Here is a 23267-nt window from a genome sequence, read left to right on the forward strand (position 1 = left end):
AACTTAGATATTGGGTTTCACTATATACATAACTATACACATATATACACATTCATACATATATACACACATACATATAAACATGTATACATACAGTATATATTCCCTTTTGGGGTTGCAGGGGGCGCTGGCGCCTATCTCAGCTACAATCGGGCGGAAGGCGGGGTACACCCTGGACAAGTCGCCACCTCATCGCAGGGCCAACACAGATAGACAGACAACATTCACACTCACATTCACACACTAGGGACCAATTTAGTGTTGCCAATCAACCTATCCCCAGGTGCATGTCTTTGGAGGTGGGAGGGGCCTATCCCCAGGTGCATGTCTTTGGAGGTGGGAGGAAGCCGGAGTACCCGGAGGGAACCCAAGCAGTCACGGGGAGAACATGCAAACTCCACACAGAAAGATCATACGTACATACGTACACATGTACGTACGTATGTATGTATATGTATATATATATATATATATATATATATATATATATATATATATATATATATATATATACCGGCTTCCTCCCACTTCCAAAGACATGCACCTGGGGATAGGTTGATTGGCAACACTAAATTGGCCCTAGTGTGTGAATGTGAGTGTGAATGTTGTCTGTCTATCTGTGTTGGCCCTGCGATGAGGTGGCGACTTGTCCAGGGTGTACCCCGCCTTCCGCCCGATTGTAGCTGAGATAGGCGCCAGCACCCCCCGCGACCCCGAAAGGGAATAAGCGGTAGAAAATGGATGGATGGATATATATATATATATATATATATATATATATATATATATATATATATATATATGTATGTATGCGTGTATGCGTGTGTGTGTGTGTGTGTGTGTGTGTGTGTGTGTGTGTGTGTGTGTGTGTGTGTGTGTGGAAAAAAATCACAAGACTACTTCATCTCTACAGAACTGTTTCATGAGGGGTTCCCTCAATCAAAAAAATCTCCTGATGATTGAGGGAACCCCTCATGAAACAGTTCTGTAGAGATGAAGTAGTCTTGTGATTTTTTTCCCCACACATACATATATTGCACTCTTCTACGGTATCGAGCACTATTCCATGTATAATCTAATTAAGACATATATATATATATATATATATATATATATATATATACATATACACACACAGACACATATATATTCACATACATACCATATATACACACATAGATCCATATATATATATATATATATATATATATATATATATATATATATATATATATATATATATATATATATATATATATATATATACATACATACATACATACATACATACATATATACACAAACATATATATATACATACATACATATATACATATATATACATACATATATACACATATATACACACCATCTCTGTGGTTTGATTCTCTGTATATTTTTTTTTTTTTATTGTTGTTGTATTACCATTATTTAATAGTTTTTCCTGTATTTTATAAAATTGTATGCATATGATGTTAACTATATCAAATGTTTATTTCTAGAAAAAAGGGGGCCCAGCACCCCCCGCCAAAGGGGGTTTTTGGGGTTGGTGCACTAATTTTAAGAGTATCTTGTGTTTTTTATGTTGATTTAATTTTTTTTTTTTAATAAATAAATAAATAAAAAACTAATAAAAATTATTCTGCGGCCCGGTGGTTGGGGACCACTGCACTACCTTACTACACTACATATACATTTTACTTACACTTCTACTGATATCACTACACTACATATACATTTTACTTACACTTCTACTGATATCATCACGTACTCTGTTTGCTGTTTTGTAAGGCTGTTTTGTTTTGTGTCCAATACTGTCAGAGATGCTATAAGTGATACTCACACACACAGGAATCACCCCCACCTTATTTAGCATGACAGCACATAATGCACACACAACTAATACATTACTTTAGAGCGTCCCTGTCATACAGAAGATCTTTGAATTGCAATTCTGGTGGCAGTTACTTAAGAAGAGCAGAGGGCTCCTGCCAAATAGAGGATCTTTGACTAGCATTATTGCTGTAGGTTTCTTAAAACAGCAGATCGCTCTTATCATGTCAACCATCTCTGACTAACGTTTGAATTGCAATGCAATAGCAGTGTGCTACTGTCATATAAAATTATCTTTGACAAGCTTTCTAGCAGTAAAAAAAACAAGCAGAGCACATCAGTCATATAGAGGATCTTTGACTAGCACTATTACTGTCCTAGGTCCTACTACAAGGTCCTAAAAAACAGCAAAGCGCTCATCATATAGATGATCTTTGAACAAAATGTTTACAATAGCAGTGTGCTCTGTCATATAAAGGATCTTTGACTAGCATTAAAGCTATCATTTAGAAGATATTAGACTAATTATTGCAATGTGTGTTAGTAGTTAAAAGCATCAGAGCACAGTGGTTATATGGAGGATCTATGAGTATTTTGGCAGTAAATCCTAAAAAACAGCAAAGTACCGGTACCCTGACACAGATAATAAAAAAAGGAAAGATTAACATTTAGTATATATCCATCCATCCATTTTCTACCGCATGGATACTATCTCAGCTGCATTCAAATATATATATGTATATATATATATATGTATATATATATATATATATAAATATATATATATATGTATACACACACACATATATATAGACACACTCGGCATCAAGGGTTGGAATTGGGGGTTAAATCACCAAAAATGATTCCCGAGCAGAGCCATCGCTGCTGCCCACTGCTCCCCTCACCTCCCAGTGGGTGATCAAGTGTGATGGGTCAAATGCAGAGAATAATTTCACCACACTTAGTGTGTGTGTGACAATCATTGGTACTTTAACTATTAACATTTTAGCATTCAATCAGACATTATTGTGAGGTTTCGTATTAGTGTTCATAAAAATAGATATACCTGCCCCACAGACACATGTTTTTCTCTACATGTGGCCCCTGAGTCAAAATATTTGCCCAGGCCTGTTATGAGGTGACATGGAAGGTCAATATGGTCCTTAGGTTTGTGGTCCAGAAGAAGTGAGCTGCTGAGGGAGAACAGCAGGCCCTTAGAACAGTGGTTCTCAACCTTTTTTCAGTGATGTACCCCCTGTGAACATTTCTTTAATTCAAGTACCCCCTAATCAGAGCCAAGCATGTTTGGTTGAGAAAAAGAGATAAAGTAAAATACAGCACTATGTCATCACTTTCTGATTTAATAAATTGTATAACAGTGCAAAATATTGCTCATTTGTAGTGGTCTTTCTTGAACTATTTGGGGAAAAAAAGATATAAAAATAACTAAAAACTTGTTGAAAATAAACAAGTGATTCAATTATAAATAAATATTTCTGCACATAGAAATAATCCTCAACTTAAAGTGCCCTCTTTGGGGATTGTAATAGAGATCCATCTGGACTTCATTCTAAACATTTCTTCACAAAAGAAGAAATCTTTAACATCAATATTTATGGAACATGTCCACAAAAATCTAGCTTGTATTTCTTTTCACACTTTATGAACTTACATTCATATTGTGTTGAAGTATTAGTCAATAAATATATGTATAAAGGATTTTTGAATTGTTGCTATTTTTAGAATATTCTTGAAAAATCCCAGGTACCCCTTGGCATACCTTCAAGTACCCCATTTGAGAACCACTGCCTGGGGGTCCCTCTTCATGACAGAAGTGACAAAGGGCCTCACTTTGCTTTAAAATCTAAAATAAAAATGGGGACAAAAAAGCAGGATGGAGTATAGGAATAAGACAGCTTGCACATACCGAGCAGCAGAAGCCGGTGAGTCTGTTTGTATTCCCTCTTCAGCTCCTTGAGGGCCCTGTCAATGTTCTTGCTGACTTTCCTCGCCTCCTTCTCGGCCTCCTTCTCCTCCAGCAGCAGCTTGTCCCAGTTCTTCTGCTTCTGGCTGCTGCTCTTGTGCGGCAACTGCAGGCGGCGGCCGCGCTCCTTGTTGGCCGCCTTGCCGCCTCCGTTCTGGATGAGCACGCCGTCCGTGGCCGTGGTCTCCCCGCGTCGGTGCTCCCCGGCTGCCGGCGGCCGGCCGGGGTCCCCGGCGGGGCGCACTACCGGGCCGCCGCGTAGCGACGACGCCTCCCCGCATCCTCCGCTGTCCTCCGGGCGAGCTCCCTGAGCGCGGGTCGGCGCGGCGGCGACGTCCAGCGGCTGCTCCGAGTCCGAGGCGGCGTTGGAGATGGACCCGCTCAGGTCCCCGAAGAGCCGGGGGCGCAGACTGTAGCACAGCCCCATGTTGAAAGCAGTCGTCGTGTGCGAGGATGGGATTGGTCATAAAGGAAACACCGACAAGGATCGCTGCTGCTGCGCCACCGGCGGCCCTAACGCGCCATCGTCACGCGGCCGCACCGGCGCGGCGAGCTCGGGCCCGATTGGAGGCGGAAATGTGGACCGTTGGCGCTCCGACATTGGCTACATGACATCGTGCATGGTCGGGACGCTCGGCCCCGGGCTGGCTGGTCCGTGTAGCTCGTCGCGGATCACCTGATTCTGTCCGTGGACACTGCGGGTCCAAGCTTTACCGTAAGTCCGCCACACACTGCACAGCGCGCGCCTGCTGGAAAAAAAAAAAGAGCCGGGGCGACAATTGGAGTGCACGTCTGTTAGGGGCATTACGTCATCGCTGTGACCGCTCGGGGAGCTAACATGCTAGGCAGCTGCCTGCAGGACTTTATCTACCTTCAAATGAGGGCTTCCTCAATCAAGCAATGTTGATTTATATAGCCTTAAATCACATGGCACAAGCCGCAATGACATCCGCGGTAAAAAGCCCACATAAGGGCAAGGAAAAACTCACCCCTAGGTGACAATGACTATGACAGGGGTCGGGAACCTTTTTGGCTGAGAGAGCCATGAAAGCCCATCCATCCATTTTCTACCGCTTATTCCCTTTTGGGGTCGCTGGCGCCTATCTCAGCTACAATCGGGCGGAAGGCGGCATACACCCTGGACAAGTCACCACCTCATCACAGGGCCAACACAGATACACAGACAACATTCACACACTAGGGACCATTTAGTGTTGCCAATCAACCTATCCCCAGGTGCATGTCTTTGGAGGTGGGAGGGGCCTATCCCCAGGTGCATGTCTTTGGAGGTGGGAGGGGCCTATCCCCAGGTGCATGTCTTTGGAGGTGGGAGGAAGCCGGAGTACCCGGAGGGAACCCACGCAGTCACGGGGAGAACATGCAAACTCCACAATCAATCAATGTTGATTTATATAGCCTTAAATCACATGGCACAAGCCGCAATGACATCCGCGGTAAAAAGCCCACATAAGGGCAAGGAAAAACTCACCCCTAGGTGACAATGACTATGACAGGGGTGAGGAACCTTTTTGGCTGAGAGAGCCATGAAAGCCCATCCATCCATTTTCTACCGCTTATTCCCTTTTGGGGTCGCGGGGGGCGCTGGCGCCTATCCCAGCTACAATCGGGCGGAAGGCGGGGTACACCCTGGACTAGTCGCCACCTCATCGCAGGGCCAACACAGATAGACAGACAACATTCACACATTAGGGACCATTTAGTGTTGCCAATCAACCTATCCCCAGGTGCATGTCTTTGGAGGTGGGAGGGGCCTATCCCCAGGTGCATGTCTTTGGAGGTGGGAGGGGCCTATCCCCAGGTGCATGTCTTTGGAGATGGGAGGGGCCTATCCCCAGGTGCATGTCTTTGGAGGTGTGAGGGGCACAAAAGTCCAATAACAAAACTTACTTGATCTCCTCCACTTGGTGCAAGATCTCCTCCCCAACTCGGAGATGGCACTCCACCCTTTTCCGGGCAAGAACCATGGACTCGGACTTGGAGGTGCTGATTCTCATCCCAGTCACTTCACACTCGGCTGCGAAGCGATCCAGTGAGAGCTGAAGATCCTGGTCAGGTGAAGCCATCAGGACCACATCATCTGCAAAAAGCAGAGACCTAATCCTGCATCCACCGAACCAAGATACCCTCAACGCCCTGACTGGGCAAACAAATTCTAACTAAACAGTCAATGTTAAATAGCAAATGAAAATACAGCTTCACCACTTTAGTCATAATTTTTGCGCTTAAGAAACTTCTCAATGATTTTAGCGCCAGACTTCTTATGTTTGTTCTTTCCAGAGTGGTTTATAAAGAGAGGCTAAAACACACAATAAGTCAATCTCACTTATAATTTACCTCCAATTTGAGTGGTAAAACAATAAGTTTTAGTCACTAACTGTCGTACCAGTCCAAAGTTTGGACGCACTCAGGCTTATAGGGTAGAGACATGTCTCTAAAACATAGGGTTGTCCAAAGTGCAGCCCGGGGGACATTTGCTGCCTGCAGCTCCTTTATAGTAAAAACAAACTTCATTCATGATTAAATGCTGACAACATTGCGACTTAGTTCTGGACTTAAATTATGTCTACAGGTAAAATTACTCCAAAATAGACAGTAGGGATTTCAGGCTTTTTTTCCTATAACGAGTCCACTTTTAGCTCCAAAACGTGGCTGGGCCTGCATCCGCTTGCTGAGGTCACCTATCAAGGAATATCACGCAGTTTGTGTTTTACTAGAATTTTCATCCCGAATGACGTTATTTTTATGTCACAGAATTTGAAGGAATGATCAAATATTTCTGCCAAATGCAAAACAGTTAAAGAAGGGAAAAGCCAGCAAACATTTCCAAATAATGGAAATGTGAATGAATGAATTATGAATTACATTTTTATATAGCGCTTTTCTCTAGTGACTCAAAGCGCTTTACATTGTGAAACCCAATATCTAAGTTACATTTTTAAACTAGTGTGGGTAAAGCGTCTTGCCCAAGGACACAACGGCGGTGACTAGGATAGCAGAAGTGGGGATCGAACCTGGAACCCTCAAGTTTCTGGCACGGCCACTCTACCAACCGAGCTATACCGAAGAATGTACAGTAAGGACCTCTCCACTCAAATAGACCCATGCGAAATATGACCGACCAAGTGAGAAAGGAGTGTAATTTGCAGCCATCAGTTAGGAAACTCAAGCTAATTGTGATCATGTAAATCAGGATCACCCTTGAGGGAAGTAAAACTAAGTCACAGCCTGCGGATCAACTTAGAAAAAAGGAGCAGATGCAGCACTCAAAAACGAAAGAAAAAGAAGGTAAGTTGCTAGTATTCTATTTTGCATCCTCTTCTACTGATTTTTTCCTGAAGATGCTTGAGGAAATGCTGAAAGGACATGAAGAAACACAGTCTGTGTGAGAGGTGATGGAAAGACCAGGGAAGTCCGGAACTTTTGAAGCAATCATGGACCAGGGAGACAAAAACATGCCTACTCAGTGGCCTAGTGGTTGGAGTGTCCGACTGGAGATGGGTAGGTTGTGAGTTCAAACCCTGGCCGAGTCATACCAAAGACTATAAAAAAAATGGGAGCCATTACCTCCCTGCTTGGCACCCAGCATCAAGGGTTGGAATTGGGGGTTAAATCACCAAAAATGACACCTGGGCGCGGCCACTGCTGCTGCCCACTGCTCCCCTCACCTCTCAGGGGGTGAACAAGGGGATGGGTCAAATGCAGAGGACACATTTCACTAGTGTGTGTGTGACAATCATTGGAACTTTAACTTTAACTTGAGTGACCAAAATAATAGATGTAAGTGTCTTTGTATGTAGGGAAATGGGTTCCAGCTCTGTAGTGGACGTCACACTAAGAAGGAGCGATATAAGTGAAGTGAATTATATTTATATAGCGCTTTTCTCTAGTGACTCAAAGCGCTTTACATAGTGAAACCCAATATCTAAGTTACATTTAAAGCAGTGTGGGTGGCACTGGGAGCAGGTGGGTAAAGTGTCTTGCCCAAGGACACAACGGCAGTGACTAGGATGGCGGAAGCGGGAATCGAACCTGCAACCCTCAAGTTGCTGGCACGGCCGCTCTACCAACCGAGCTATACCGCCCCACAATATATTAAGTCTGGTGATGGAAAGGGGATGCTCCAAGGACAGTTACATCTACCCATTACTCAAAAACTAGTTAATATTATGGTAAAAGTCTGTCAGATTCATTTTCAGGGGCAAAAAAATACAAATAAAGAGAACTTTTTATTGAAATTTTGGTCATCTGACTGCTAAGGGGGCTCGAACTCAGAAGTAATGTCATCATATCCACGGTTTATGCAGCCCCAGTATGAAGAAAACAACATGTTTTCTTCATGCTGTCGTCAAAAGTGTAGATTTCACACTCTACGAGTCTTTAAATTGTAAAAATTGGTGTGCAGTTGGGATAGGCTCCAGCACCCTTGCAACCCCGAAAGGGACAAGTGTTAGAAAATGGATGGATGAGTTAGATAGATGCAAAGTTATGATGTATAATATTCCGTTTCATTTTGTCGTGCCCCCAATCCCATTTTCTCTCATTCATATATACTTACGCTTTGAAGGTGAAAGTAAAACCCCATGTTGTAGAAAAATATTGACATTCATCAATAAATCAAAGCATTATAGGCAGTTTGGGGTAAGGGTCAGAGTAAGGGTACGCCAACACTGCTGTCTAGTGGCCAAATGATGCACATCATGGCTTTAACGTTCCCCTTCAACTATGTTAGATTCAGCTGGGGTGGATAAAAACATTTATTATCAAAACAAGACAAATAATGTACAATCACACAGGTCAGAATGTACCACACGAAAAAAATCCATCAAGGTAAGGTGAACAGTTTTTAAGGTGAAATATAAAAAGGGAAACACAAAACTGCTAGATCATATCCAGGATTACAAGTTAAATACAATGATTATTAGATTTTGCACAAAGTTGCTCTGTTATCTATAAGACAAATCTTTAATACACAAAATGTATCAAAATATATGTTAAAGCGGTACATTTAGCCTAGTGACGTGTATTTATAAATGGTTGATTTATATAGGCTAGTATGGTCAAGTGCTGTACCTGACAAGTTTGGGCTACCTTGCTTCTTGATATATGAGATCCTTGCCTAACATGCAATAAAATATACATAGGAGAGACAGGTCGACAGTTCAGCACACGAAAAAAGGAACGCCAGAAAGAATGTGAAAAGGAAACATCTGGAACGCTCACCCGTGCTACGAGAATGAAAGCAACGCAGGAAAATCTGAAATCAACCATTTCAGATCAGTGCAAGAGGGAAAACCATCTAATGAACTGGGAGGCAGCCAAGGTCATTAGAATGGAAAGCAACAAATTCCATCGGTGGATCAAAGAGGCGGTTGAAATCAGGAAGCGGGCCCCAAAGACTGTCAACAGGGATGAAGGAGCATACTTATGCTCGCGGCCGTTTGGTAGACATCCAGACGACAGGGGGCGCCCCGACGCACACCAGGGGACGCCGCCGTCCCACCACTTCAGGTGGGATGGTACAATCCATACAACAGGTCACAGAAAACGTCACGCTAACGTCACATGACACCTCTGATGAAGGCTGCAGAAGCAAGGTAGTCCAAAGTTGTCAGGTACAACACTTTAACTTACTAGCCTGTAGAAATCAACCATTTATAAATGTATCAAAATATGTTTTTTTAAACCAACCTTGCTAAAACTGCAAACAGTCTAAAGTTGTGTAGCAAAAAGAGCGACCTAAGTTACCGCAGGTGCCCATGTGAGAAACTTCAAGTCCGTCCAACTTTTAATAAGAGCGCCACCCTGTGGTGTATTTGTCATGGAAATTCCAGCACAGGGGTAGATGTACATGTTTGGACACATTTTCATTCTTCTGCAATTAATCTTTTATTGGACGCTTTTAGGTCAGTTTATCTAATTTTGTGCATAAATCATCCCATAGATTTTTTTTTCTTTTAATAAAACTTTTTATTTTGCTTCTTGCAATGTTCCACCGACCTTTCTCTTTTTATTTTTAGGCCTGCTTTCGTCTTCCAGAACGACTTCCTCTGGGGCAATACGGACTTTCTTGGTCTTTAGGAGCTTCTGAACGTCTTCTGTGAGCGAGAAAAGACAGAAACCAAACACATAAGTCGTGCACAGCGATGGACAACGCAAAATAAACATTTTTATCACCTTTTGATGATGTTGGTGCCTCAGTGGTTTCCTCTTCTTTGATTGGCTTCACTGATTGAGGCTTCCACACTGCCAAACAAGTCAGCCTGGCTGTGGTGTTCACTTCCCCCAAGAGGGTGGGACATTTGAGCTCCTGTCAGATAACTTGCGGTTTATGGAGGGTCAAATTGGACAGAATTGAGGAAATAAATACATATTTATATAATGACTTAAATGTGTCATTATGTAATTATAACTGGAAATAAATACATAAATGTATAAAAGCACTTTTGTTTTCTCTTTTGCTCTTTTTTTCACAAAATGGTCCCAAGTGTATGAATGTTGTCTGTCTGTGTTGGCACTGTGATGAGGTGGCCACTTGTCCAGGGTGTACCCCACCTTCCGCCCAAATGCAGCTGAGATAGGCTCCAGCACCCCCCGTGACCCCAAAAAGGGACAAGCGGTAGAAAATTGATGGATGCATGGATGGACTTAAAAACGCTTATAAGGTTAAAGGGGAACATTATCACAATTTCAAAAGGGTTAAAAACAAAAAAAATCAGTTCCCAGGGGCTTGTTTTATTTTTCAAAGTTTTTTTCAAAATTTTACACCTCCCGGAATATCCCTAAAAAAAGCTTTAAAGTTCTTGATTTTTGCTATTTGCGATGCGACTGTCCATTTCCCTCTGACGTCATACAGTGCTGCCAATACAAACAATGGCGAATAGCACAGCAAGATATAGCGACATTAGCTCGGATTCAGACTCGGATTTCAGCGGCTTAAGCGATTCAACAGATTACGCATGTATTGAAACAGATGGTCGGAGTATGGAGGCAGATAGCGAAAACGAAATTGAAGAAGAAATTGAAGCTATTGACGCTATTCGGCCATAGCGTGGGTGTACATAATGAAGTGGCCCATAGCATGGCTGCCTTATTAGCATCGCCGGTAAAATGTGTGGACCAAACGATCAGGACTTTGGCATCTTGTGACACTGGAGCAACTTAAATCCGTCGATTGGTAAGTGTTTGTTTCGCATTAAATGTGGGTATCTAGTTTCAAATGTACATACAGCTAGCGTAAATAGCATGTTAGCATCGATTAGCTGGCAGTCAAGCCGTGACCAAATATGTCTGATTAGCACATAAGTCAACAACATCAACAAAACTCACCTTTGTGATTTCGTTGACTTAATGGTTGCAAATGCATCTGCAGGTTATCCATACATCTCTGTGCCATGTCTGTCTTAGCATCGCCGGCAGACACTTTGGTACATTCAATGGGGGTCTGGCGGCAGATTTCTTGCCAGTGGTGCAACTTGAATCCCTCCCTGTTAGTGTTGTTACACCCTCCGACAACACACCCACGAGGCATGATGTCTCCAAGGTTCCAAAAAATAGTCGAAAAAACGGAAAATAACAGAGCTGAGACCTGGTGTTTGTAATGTGAAAATAAAAATGGCGGGTGTGTTACCTTGGTGACGTCATCGCTAAAAGAGCGATAAACAGAAAGGCGTTTAATTTGCCAAAATTCACCCATTTAGAGTTCGGAAATTGGTTAATAAAAATACATGGTCTTTTTTCGGCAACATCAAGGTATATATTGACGCTTACATAGGTTTGGTGATAATGTTCCCCTTTAAATCACCTATTTTCATGGCCACGTTTTGACACTGGAACATATTTCTACTTCCATGGTTTCCTAAGGAAGAAAGAGTAAATGTGGAATTAAAATAAAAGGCTTGCCTCGTTCAGGCGCAGCTTCCACATTTTGATGAATCCGTCGTTGGAAGCCGTGACAATCACGCAGTGGTCGTCCATTTTGAAGCTCTCCACTGCTTTCACCCTAAAGAAGACATAAATACATTAGTACTTGCAGCAAACATTAGGCCGACAGCCATCAGACTGTATCATGCATATGTTCCTTCTTGACTGCACTTAAATGTAGAATATAAGTAGAATATATTTATATTATTCACATGTGGATATTGCTGTATAGTATTTAGTATTCTATTGTGAGCGAACTGTGGTGCTGAATATCCCCCAGGGATCAATAAAGTACTTTCTATTCTATTCCATCTATGTTGAAATAGTGGCCTCCTCTCCATTAGATGTGCAGATTTATCACTGGGACTGCACTAAGTGGGCAAAATGTTATGTGGAAGTCCCCCCCCACATTCATTAATTTACATTTTACATGCACTCATCATATAAAATGCTTTTTTTTTCTCCCCCAAGATGGCGCCACTGTAGTGGCAGCTGTTGGCAGGAGCTCTGTGCTCTTGTGTCATCATTTTGTGTTTCCTTCTTTTCATGTGGTATTATATTTTTTTTCTTGCCTTTTGGTTGGGGACAATTTGTGACTGTGCAACAAGTGGTGGCTCTTTTGTGACTTCTGCAGTGCTTTTTTGTGGACTTCTGGATCTGCCTCCCGGGAGCCTTTTGGCCATGGAGACCAGCTGCTGGGTCTCTGCCACACCAGAGTCAGTTTGGAGAGACTGGAGGAGATGCGGAGCTAGCATTGAGTGCCCGGACGGACAAGCTACACAGTGTCTTGGCTGAATGAGCAGGTATCAGACACCCAAGTCTCCTTAGACACATCCTCGCTCATCCATGCAGACTAGACACTGGCCGACAGCGATATCTTGGTTGCTTTGTTGGGTCTGCTCCTGGCCATGCTCCCTCCACCCCAGCAGACAATGTTATGGAACACCGCATAGACCACCACAGTGTGTATGTTTCTTTGACTTTTTATTCATAGCTGTATGTAGAAGTAGACGTGGCTAGTTGTATCAGCTCTGCTATTTTAATGTCTTCAATGTCCTTTGGGTTCTTTCATGTTTCCCTCTTACAAATATGTAAGAGCGATGTGTGCTATGGCTATGAGTTGTTTTTTTCCCTTGGCCTCAGTCTGGACCCCCTCTCCAGGGGCCCAGCCTTAGACCGATTTCCCCCCGCCCCCCTTTGTTTACCTTTATCTCCCCCTTTTTTTGTAAGGGGTGCCGGAAGTTGGCAGACTCGTCAGCGATCCTGTTCTGTCTCCCTGTAATGTTTGTCTGATCTTGAATGGGATTGTGCTGAAAATTTTAATTTCTCCTCAGGGATTAATAAAGTGATTCCGATGCTGATTCTGCTTATAGGAGGGGCAGCTCTGTCGCTGGTTAACGCTTGAAACAAATGTGCGTGTTACCTCAACACACTGGTCGCAACTGTACCCTTAAAGTCTTTGGTATTTTTACATATTGAATCTTTCGAACCCTAACAGAAAATGTTACCTGGTTTCATGAGCCTTGAACTCACACATCCATTCCTGCTTGTCAACATCACACAGTCTCACTATTTCATTATCGCCCGCAACCACCAGAATTGTATTCTGGGAGAGAGAAAAAAAAACACGTGATTAGATAGTGTTTGGCGTATTTAAGATGGTGGTCAGAGTTGGGGAACTCACGTTTAAGAACTTGACAGATGAAATCCTCTTGGGGTTCGTCAGCGTCTTGGTCACCAAAGCTGTCTCCAGGTCATAAAGGTCCAGCTGGTTGTTGATGACCACCACGTATTTGCTCCCGTCTGGAGACCACCGCACGATGTGTGCGTCTGCAGAGACGTCACGATGATCTCACAACACATATCTCCATACAAAAAAAAACCTGATGGGACTCCACACTCACTCTGTTTTATGTTCTTAATGAAGGCAGATCTTCCGGTCATTAGATTCCACGTTCTATAAAAGACAAAGAAACATTGGAACATCTTGTAGAAGCAATAATGTTCCTGCGATGTGTGCCTCACCTGAGGGTCTTATCCGTGCCTACTGACAGGGCAAGTTTCCCAGACGGATGCACAGATAGCGACGTGACTTGGCCTCTGGAAAAAAAAACTGACATTAACCCAACATCCAGTCTACACATAGAAATATTTAAATTAGAGATGTCCGATATTGGTTTCTTTGCTGATATTCCGATATTGTCCAACTCTTAATTACCGATATATACAGTGGTGGAATTAACACATTATTATTGCTTAATTTTGTTGTGATGCCCCCGCTGGATGCATTAAACGATGTAAATAGGTTTTCAAAAATAAATCAACTCAAGTTATGGAAAAAAATGCCAACATGGCACTGCCATATTTATTATTGAAGTCACAAAGAGCATTTTTTATTTAACATGTCTCAAAACAGCATCTTGGAATTTGGGACATGCTCTCAATGAGGAGGTTGAGGTGGGCGGGGGGTGTATTGTAGCGTCCCGGAAGAGTTAGTGCTGCAAGAGGTTCTGGGTATTTGTTCTGTTGTGTTGTGTTTATGTTGTGTTACGGTGCGGATGTTCTCCCGAAATGTGTTTGTCATTCTTGTTTGGTGCGGGTATGGTGCATATTTGTAACAGTGTTAAAGTCGTTTATACGGCCACCCTCAGTGTGACCTGTATGGCTGTTGACCAAGTATGGGTGGTATTCACTTGTGTGTGTGAAATGTCGTAGATATTATGTGACTGGGTCGGCACACAAAGGCAGTGCCTATAAAGTTTATTGGCGCTCTGTACTCTTCCCTACGTCCGTGTACACAGCGGCGTTTTGAAAAGTCATAAATTATACTTTTTGAAAATATTACATTTCAAAGCATTTATCGGTTGATAATATTGGCATCCGATATTATCGGACATCTCTAATTTAAATCCCAACAAAAATTGTACGAGTAAAAAATCTCTGCGACGAAGAAGATCTATGACTAACACTTGCAGTAGATCTTTAAACATGGAGCACTCTCGTTAAGATCTTCAAAACAACTCCAGTGCAACTACTAAATTGTTGCATCTTCAACAAATGATTTACTTGGTTGTTGTATTTTTCAAAACCATACAAAGGTCCTGAATAGTCCTGAGTTCAATCCCGGGCTCGGGATCTTTCTGTGTGGAGTTTGCATGTTCTCCCCGTGACTGCGTGGGTTCCCTCCGGGTACTCCGGCTTCCTCCCACCTCCAAAGACATGCACCTGGGGATAGGCCCCTCCCACTTCCAAAGACATGCACCTGGGGATAGGCCCCTCCCACCTCCAAAGACATGCACTAAATGGTCCCTAGTGTGTGGATGTGAGTGTGAATGTTGTCTGTCTATCTGTGTTGGCCCTGCAAAGAGGTGGGGACTTGTCCAGGGTGTACCCCGCCTCCCGCCCAATTGAAGCTGAGATAGGCTCCAGCGACCCCCCGCGACGTCAAAAAAAGGGACAAGCGGTAGGAAATGGATGGATGGATATGATTTTGTTTTAAATAGGACAGAAGTTGGCATTACGTGCATAATAAAACTAGCTCTGAAAAGGTCAGTGATTGGTCCTGATGTGTGACAGTGGCCGGGACTCACTTGTGGGCTTTGATGGACTTGAGGCACTCCCACTTCTTTATGCTCCAGACACACATCAGTCCATCCTCTCCTCCGCTTATTAAATATGACGCATAGAACTCAAGACAGGTGATGGAGCCTGTGAGTAGACAATCACAATAATAAGCACATTGTTGCCAATATTACCTTCATTTAAAGGCCTACTGAAAGCCACTACTAGCGACCATGCAGTCTGATAGTTTATATATTAATGATGAAATATTAACATTGCAACACATGCCAATACGGCCGCTTTAGTTTACTAAATTGCGATTTTAAGTTTCTCGCCAAGTGTCCTGTTGAAAACGTCGCGGTATGATGACTCGTGCGTTTGATGTCTTGAGTTGTAGCGGACATTATTTTCTAGCCCGATCCAAGCTATAAGTAGTCTGCTTTAATCGCATAATTACACAGTATTTTGGACATCCGTGTTGCTGGATCTTTTGCAATTTGTTCAATTAATAATGGAGACATCAAAGTAGAAAGATGGAGGTGGGAAGCTTTTAGCCTTTAGCCACACAAACACACGGTGTTTCCTTGTTTAAAATTCCCAGAGGTGAAGCTTTACTATGGATCAGAGCGGTCAAGCAAACATGGATCCTGACCACATGTCAACCGGCAGTTTTCGGTGAGAAAATGGTGGTAATAAGTCGCCTCTTACAGGAGACCTCAGCGGAGCTTGCCCCGTCCATGCAGCTGTCGTGACTTCCCTCAGAGACTCCGGCGTCAACACACCCGTGGCCACACCCCTCCGACTTTCAGGTACTATTTAATCTCACTAAAACACTAGCAAAACAATAGGCAGGTAAGGGATTTTCCAGAATTATCCTAGTAAATGTTCCTCATATCTGAATCGCTCCCACTGCGATCGCCTTTTTTTTTTTTTTCCTAGTGCTTCACTCTAAACGTCCTCATCCACGAATCTTTCATCCCCGCTCAAATTAATGGGGAAATTGTCGCTTTCTCAGTCCGAATAGCTCTAGCTACTGCTGGGGCGGTATAGCTCGGTTGGTAGAGTGGCCGTGTCAGCAACTTGAGGGTTGCAGGTTCGATCCCTGCTTCCGCCATCCTAGTCACTGCTGTTGTGTCCTTGGGCAAGACACTTCACCCACCTGCTCCCAGTGCCACCCACACTGGTTTAGATGTAAAAATTAGATATTGGGTTTCACTATGTAAAGCGCTTTGAGTCACTGGAGAAAAAGCGCTATATAAATATACTTCACTTCACTACTTCACTATGATTATAAACAATGTTCAGATGTGAGGAGCTCCACAACCCGTGACGTCACGCGCACATCGTCTGCTACTTCCGGTACAGGCAAGGCTTTTTTATTAGCAACCAAAAGTTGCGAACTTTATCGTGGATGTTCTCTACTAAATCCTTTCAGCAAAAATATGGCTATATCGCAAAATGATGAAGTATGACACATAGAATGGACCTGCTATCCCCGTTTAAATAAGAACATCTCATTTCAGTAGGCATTTAAACTGTGCAGTGTTATGTTTGTTCGGGCAGAATATTTGCATTGGTAGTCATTAGACTATACAAATAAAGTTGCACTCTATGACCATTTCGGTAATAATCTCCCCCTCGGGTAGCACTCGCCGTTGTGATGCTGCAAAACGCCGTGTTCCAGTTTCTTCTTCATGTCGTACACCTGTATGGTCTCATCTTTGCTGCCGGTGACAGCAAACTTCTCGCTGGCCGCCACCACCGAAAGGGACGCGGCGTGTGCGTGGTGTGTGAAGTCGGCCTTGACGGTCCACACCTGCAACAGTGAATTGTGAATTAGTGAATTATATTTATATAGCGCTTTTTCTCAAGTGACTCAAAGCGCTTTACATAGTGAAACCCAATATCTAAGTTACATTTAAACCAGTGTGGGTGGCACTGGGAGCAGGTGGGTAAAGTGTCTTGCCCAAGGACACAACGGCAGTAACCAGGATGGCACAAGCGGGAATCGAACCTGCAACCCTCAAGTTGCTGGCACGGCCACTCTACCAACCAAGCTATGCCGCCCCAACAGAAAAACAATAAGGCAGTGGTTAATAATTCTTAAAGCGACAAATATAATGCATTGTATTTGTATGATTAGTTAGATGAATGAAATATGTCAGTAATACTTCAGTGGCCTACTGCAGTGTTTTTCAACCACTGTGCCGCTGCTCACTACAGTCCGGTGTGCCGTGGGAGACATTTAATTTCACCTATTAGGGGTAAAAAATATTTTTTGCCAACCAGTAATTATAGTCTGCAAATGATGTGTTGTTGTTGAGTGTCAGTGCTGTCTACAGCTCGACAGAGTAACCGTGTAATACTCGTCCATGTCAGTAGGTGGCAGCAGGTAGCTAAATGCTTTGTAGATGTCGGAAACAGCGGGAGGCCGTGTGCAGGTAAAAAAGGTGTCTAATGCTTAAACCAACAATAAACAAAAGGTGAGTGCCCCTAAGAAAAGGCATTGAAGCTTAGGGAAGGCTATGCAGAACGAAACTAAAACTGAACTGGCTACAAAGTAAACAAAAACAGAATGCTGGACGACAGCAAAGACTTACTGTGGAGCAAAGACGGCGTCCACAATGTACATCCGAACATGACATGACAATCGACAATGTCCCCACAAAGGAGGATAAAAAATTGCTAAAACAAAGCAGATGCGGGAAATATCGCTGAAAGGAAGACAGGAAACTGCTACAGGAAAATTGAACGGTTTAAAAGAGGAGAAAACAGGAAAAAAATGAAAATTTAATTTTGAAACATAGTTTATCTTCAATTTCGACTCTTTAAAATTCAAAATTCAATCGAAAAAAAGAAGAGAAAAACTAGCTAATTCGAATCTTTTTGAAAAAATTTAAAAAAGAATTTATGGAACATCATTAGTAATTTTTCCTGATTAATTTTAGAATTTTGATGACATGTTTTAAATAGGTTAAAATCCAATCTGCACTTTATTAGAATATATAACAAATTGGACCAAGCTATATTTCTAACAAAGACAAATCATTACTTCTTCTAGATTTTCTAGAACAAAAATTTTAAAAGAAATTCAAAAAGACTTTGAAATAAGATTTAAACTCTATTCTAAAGATTTTCTAGATTTGCCAGAATAATTTTTTTGAATTTTAATCATAATAAGTTTGAAGGGGCACGGGTCCGGTGGCCATGGATGAAGTGCTGGCTGTCCAGAGTCGAAACCCGGGGTGGACCGCTCGCCTGTGCATCTGTTGGGGACATCTCTGAGCTGCTGACCCGTCTCCGCTCGGGGTGGTCTCCTGCTGGCCCCACTATGGACTGGACTCTCACTATTATGTTAGATCCACTATGGACTGGACTCTCACTATTATGTTAGATCCACTATGGACTGGACTCTCACTATTATGTTAGATCCACTATGGACTGGACTCTCACTATTATGTTGGATCCACTATGGACTGGACTCTCACTATTATGTTGGATCCACTATGGACTGGACTCTCACTATTATGTTAGATCCACTATGGACTGGACTCTATTATGTTAGATCCACTATGGACTGGACTCACACTATTATGTTAGATCCACTATGGACTGGACTCTCACTATTATGTTAGATCCACTATGGACTGGACTCTCACTATTATGTTAGATCCACTATGGACTGGACTCTCACTATTATGTTGGATCCACTATGGACTGGACTCTCACTATTATGTTGGATCCACTATGGACTGGACTCTCACTATTATGTTAGATCCACTATGGACTGGACTCTATTATGTTAGATCCACTATGGACTGGACTCACACTATTATGTTAGATCCACTATGGACTGGACTCTCACTATTATGTTAGATCCACTATGGACTGGACTCTCACTATTATATTAGATCCACTATGGACTGGACTCTCACTATTATGTTAGATCCACTATGGACTGGACTCTCACTATTATGTTAGATCCACTATTGACTAGACTTTCACTATTATGTTAGATCCACTATGGACTGGACTCTCACTATGATGTTAGATCCACTATGGACTGGACTCTCACTATTATGTTAGTGAGAGTCCTATTATGTTATATCGACTATGGACTGGACTCTATTATGTTAGATCCACTATGGACTGGACTCTCTCTATTATGTTAGATCCACTATGGACTGGACTCCCACTATTATGTTAGATCCACTATGGACTGGACTCTCACTATTATGTTATATCCACTATGGACTGGACTTTCACTATTATGTTAGATCCACTATGGACTGGACTTTCACAATATTATGTTAGAGCCACTATGGACTGGACTCTCACTATTATGTTAGATCCACTATGGACTGGACTCTCACTATTATGTTAGATCCACTATGGACTGGACTCTCACTATTATGTTGGATCCACTATGGACTGGACTCTCACTATTATGTTAGATCCACTATGGACTGGACTCTCACTATTATGTTAGATCCACTATGGACTGGACTCTCACTATTATGTTGGATCCACTATGGACTGGACTCTCACTATTATGTTGGATCCACTATGGACTGGACTCTATTATGTTAGATCCACTATGGACTGGACTCACACTATTATGTTAGATCCACTATGGACTGGACTCTCACTATTATGTTAGATCCACTATGGACTGGACTCTCACTATTATATTAGATCCACTATGGACTGGACTCTCACTATTATGTTAGATCCACTATTGACTAGACTTTCACTATTATGTTAGATCCACTATGGACTGGACTCTCACTATGATGTTAGATCCACTATGGACTGGACTCTCACTATGATGTTAGATCCACTATGGACTGGACTCTCACTATTATGTTAGATCCACTATGGACTGGACTCTCACTATTATGTTATATCCACTATGGACTGGACTCCATTATGTTAGATCCACTATGGACTGGACTCTCTCTATTATGTTAGATCCACTATGGACTGGACTCTCACTATTATGTTAGATCCACTATGGACTGGACTCTCACTCTATTATGTTAGATCCACTATGGACTGGACTCTCACTATTATGTTAGATCCACTATGGACTGGACTCTTACTATTATGTTATATCCACTATGGACTGGACTTTCACTATTATGTTAGATCCACTATGGACTGGACTTTCACAATATTATGTTAGAGCCACTATGGACTGGACTTTCACAATATTATGCTAGACCCATTCGACTTCCATTGCATCCGGTCTGCCCTAGTGGGGGGGAGGGGTGCAGGTTCTCTCCAAGGTTTCTCATAGTCATTCTCATTGACGTCCCACTGGGTTGTGAGTTTTTCCTTGCCCTTATGTAGGCGCTGATCCCCAGCCTTTTGAGACACTGGTGATTTAGGGCTATATTAATAAACATTGATTGATTGATATTTGAACAATTTCCCTTGTGGATCAAATCTAAGTAACACCATGAATTGATGACCTTGGACTTAAACAAGTTGAAAAACTTATTGGGGTGTTACCATTTAGTGGTCAATTGTACGGAATATGTACTGTACTGTGCAATCTACTAATAAAAGTCTCAATCAATCATTCAAACAATATGAGATTTTCCTATCGGGAAAACACACGCCTCTATCAAAGAAGTACAATTATGCCACATTTCCATGACTTTTACAGTTTTAAGAAAGTATCACAGGTAATAACTGCAAATACATTTACGTGGTGGCTTGTGCAGCCCTTTGAGACACTTGTGATTTAGGGCTATATAAATAAACATTGATCGTGTGATTCGGACTTGGAGGTGCTGATTTGTCCTTGACAAATCTGTCCGAATCCATGGTTCTCGCCCGGAAAAGGGTGGAGTGCCATCTCCGGGTTGGGGAGGAGACCCTGCCCCAAGTGGAGGAGTTCAAGTACCTAGGAGTCTTGTTCACGAGTGAGGGAAGAGTGGATGGTGAGATCGACAGGCGGATCGGTGCGGCGTCTTCAGTAATGCGGACACTGTATCGATCCGTTGTGGTGAAGAAGGAGCTGAGCCGGAAGGCAAAGTCCTCAATTTACTGGTCGATCTACGTTCCCATCCTCACCTATGGTCATGAGCTTTGGGTTTTCACCAAAAGGACAAGATCACGGGTACAAGCGGCCCAAATGAGTTTCCTCCGCCGTGTGGAGGGTCTCTCCCTTAGAGATAGGGTGAGAAGCTCTGTCATCCGGGAGGAACTCAAAGTAAAGCTGCTGCTCCTCCACATGGAGAGGGGCCAGATGAGGTGGTTCGGGCATCTGGACAGGATGCCACCTGAACGCCTCCCTAGGGAGGTGTTTAGGGCACGTCCGACCGGTAGGAGGCTATGGGGAAGACCCAGGACAGGTTGGGAAGACTATGTCTCCCGGCTGGCCTGGGAACGCCTCAGGATCCCCTGGGAGGAGCTGGACCAAGTGGCTGGGGAAAGGGAAGTCTGGGCTTCCCTGCTTAGGCTGCTGCCCCCGTGAACCCAACCTCGGATAAGCGGAAGAAGATGGATTAATGATTGTGTTAATGTTGTCTATCTGTGTTGGCCCTGCGATGAGGTTGTGACTTGTCCAGGGTGTACATCGCCTTCCGCCCAAATGCAGCTGAGATAGGCTCCAGCGACCCCGAACGGGACAAGCGGTAGAAATGGATGGATGATAATTTTTTTTAATTTACAGGCGGTAGAAAAACATGGAAGGAGAGATTAGTGTCACTTACATTCTCGTTGGTTTGAACATTGTAGCCAAAAGCTATTTGCTCGTAGCTGCCGGCAATCAATTTCACCACAGAAGCCATGATGCTATGCTAAAGCTAACGCGAACTTCTTCCCCGACTCCAGCCTTCGTATGACACGCTTGTCACTTCGTCGCAGCAGCAGTAACTATATTATAAACAAAATGAAATTTAAAAAAAAACGGATAATTTACGTTAAGCGAGGAGTGGAGCGACTAAATAAACCTTTGGGTATACATTCAACACATGTGAGGAACCATAACAACCCTGGAACGTACTGCGCACGCGCAATTTTCTTGTTCTGTGACGTGGTTCACGCTATGTAGCTGCAATGGCGCCACCAAGCGGCGCGGGTGACCGTGTCCGCGATTAAAATGATTATTCCCCTCGCAGCAACACCTGAAAGAAACGCGCCAAAGAATGCAAATATTTATAAGCATTCCGTTACAGGATTCGAACGTAAATACTTGCTTTGACACAAATTTAAAACGTGACATTGATAAGGCGCATACTTGCCAACCTCCCCGGATTTTCCGGTAGACTCCCGAAATTCAGCGCCTCTCCCGAAAACCTCCCGGGACAACTTTTCTCCCGAAAATCTCCCGAAATTCAGGCTGATCTATATACCGTATTTCCTTCAATTGCCGCAGGGCATATAGTATGCGCCTGCCTTGCATTACTGCCGAGTCAAACTCGCTTCCCAAAATAATTAGCGCATGCTTAGTATTACTGCCTGGTCAAACTTGTGACGTCACCAGTGACACTTCCCCTGTCATCATTTTCTAAATGGAGGAGGCTGATTTCAACACCGGTAAATTGAAATCGCATAAAGGGAAGAAGATTAAGAGCTATTCAGTAGGATTTTAGGTCCAAGCTTACATCACACTCAAATTTTTACTGCATGCCTTTGGTTAGTGTCGGAGTGAGAAAAGGTTTTAAAATAATTAGAGCATGCTTACTTTTACCGCATACCTTTGGTAAGTGCAGGAGTGAGAAGAGGTTTTAAATTAATTAGCGCCCCGGCAACAATTAAAGGAAATACGGTAATAATTGAGGGCGAGTTCTTGGTTTCTAATGTGGGTTTAATGTTAGGCAGTTTCATTAATGTCCTCCCAGCGCAGTAACAACACACAACAACAGCAGTCACGTTTTCGTCTGCCGTAAACAGCAAAGTTGTGACACTCTTAAACAGGACAATACTGCCATCTACT

General features: G+C 43.0%; 2 protein-coding genes across 2 annotated transcripts in view; both read right to left on the minus strand.

Annotated features, from left to right (window-relative positions):
• Positions 1–4548, minus strand: part of gnal (guanine nucleotide binding protein (G protein), alpha activating activity polypeptide, olfactory type) — a 149506-nt gene extending 144958 nt beyond the window's left edge. Inside the window, exon 1 of the mRNA XM_061919631.1 lies at positions 3761–4548. Coding sequence (XP_061775615.1) covers positions 3761–4244 — 484 coding nt within the window. The 5' untranslated portion in view covers positions 4245–4548. The remainder of the gene's footprint in view (positions 1–3760) is intronic.
• A 3988-nt stretch (positions 4549–8536) lies between these two features.
• LOC133567974 (p21-activated protein kinase-interacting protein 1-like) lies at positions 8537–22346 on the minus strand. Its single transcript, XM_061919633.1, has 10 exons — positions 22042–22346; positions 16973–17135; positions 15349–15466; positions 13784–13858; positions 13663–13715; positions 13443–13588; positions 13267–13364; positions 11738–11837; positions 10013–10145; positions 8537–9933 (listed from the first exon to the last, which is right to left on the minus strand). The coding sequence occupies exons 1-10, from the start codon at positions 22117–22119 to the stop codon at positions 9806–9808; spliced, it is 1092 nt and encodes a 363-aa protein (XP_061775617.1). The 5' UTR covers positions 22120–22346; the 3' UTR covers positions 8537–9805.
• Positions 22347–23267: the final 921 nt, after the last annotated feature.

The sequence above is a fragment of the Nerophis ophidion genome, linkage group LG14 (assembly GCF_033978795.1).
Source record: "Nerophis ophidion isolate RoL-2023_Sa linkage group LG14, RoL_Noph_v1.0, whole genome shotgun sequence".
Taxonomy (NCBI): Eukaryota; Metazoa; Chordata; class Actinopteri; order Syngnathiformes; family Syngnathidae; genus Nerophis; species Nerophis ophidion.

Coding starts and splice junctions, on each gene's coding strand:
- LOC133567974 (XM_061919633.1), bottom strand. CDS start 22,119: ATGGCTTCTGTGGTGAAATTGATTGCCGGCAGCTACGAGCAAATAGCT. Junction 15,467..16,972: donor CGTTTTGCAGCATCACAACG/GCGAGTGCTACC, acceptor GTCTACTCACAG/GCTCCATCACCTGTCTTGAG. Junction 11,838..13,266: donor TTCAAGGCTCATGAAACCAG/GTAACATTTTCT, acceptor TGTCTTCTTTAG/GGTGAAAGCAGTGGAGAGCT.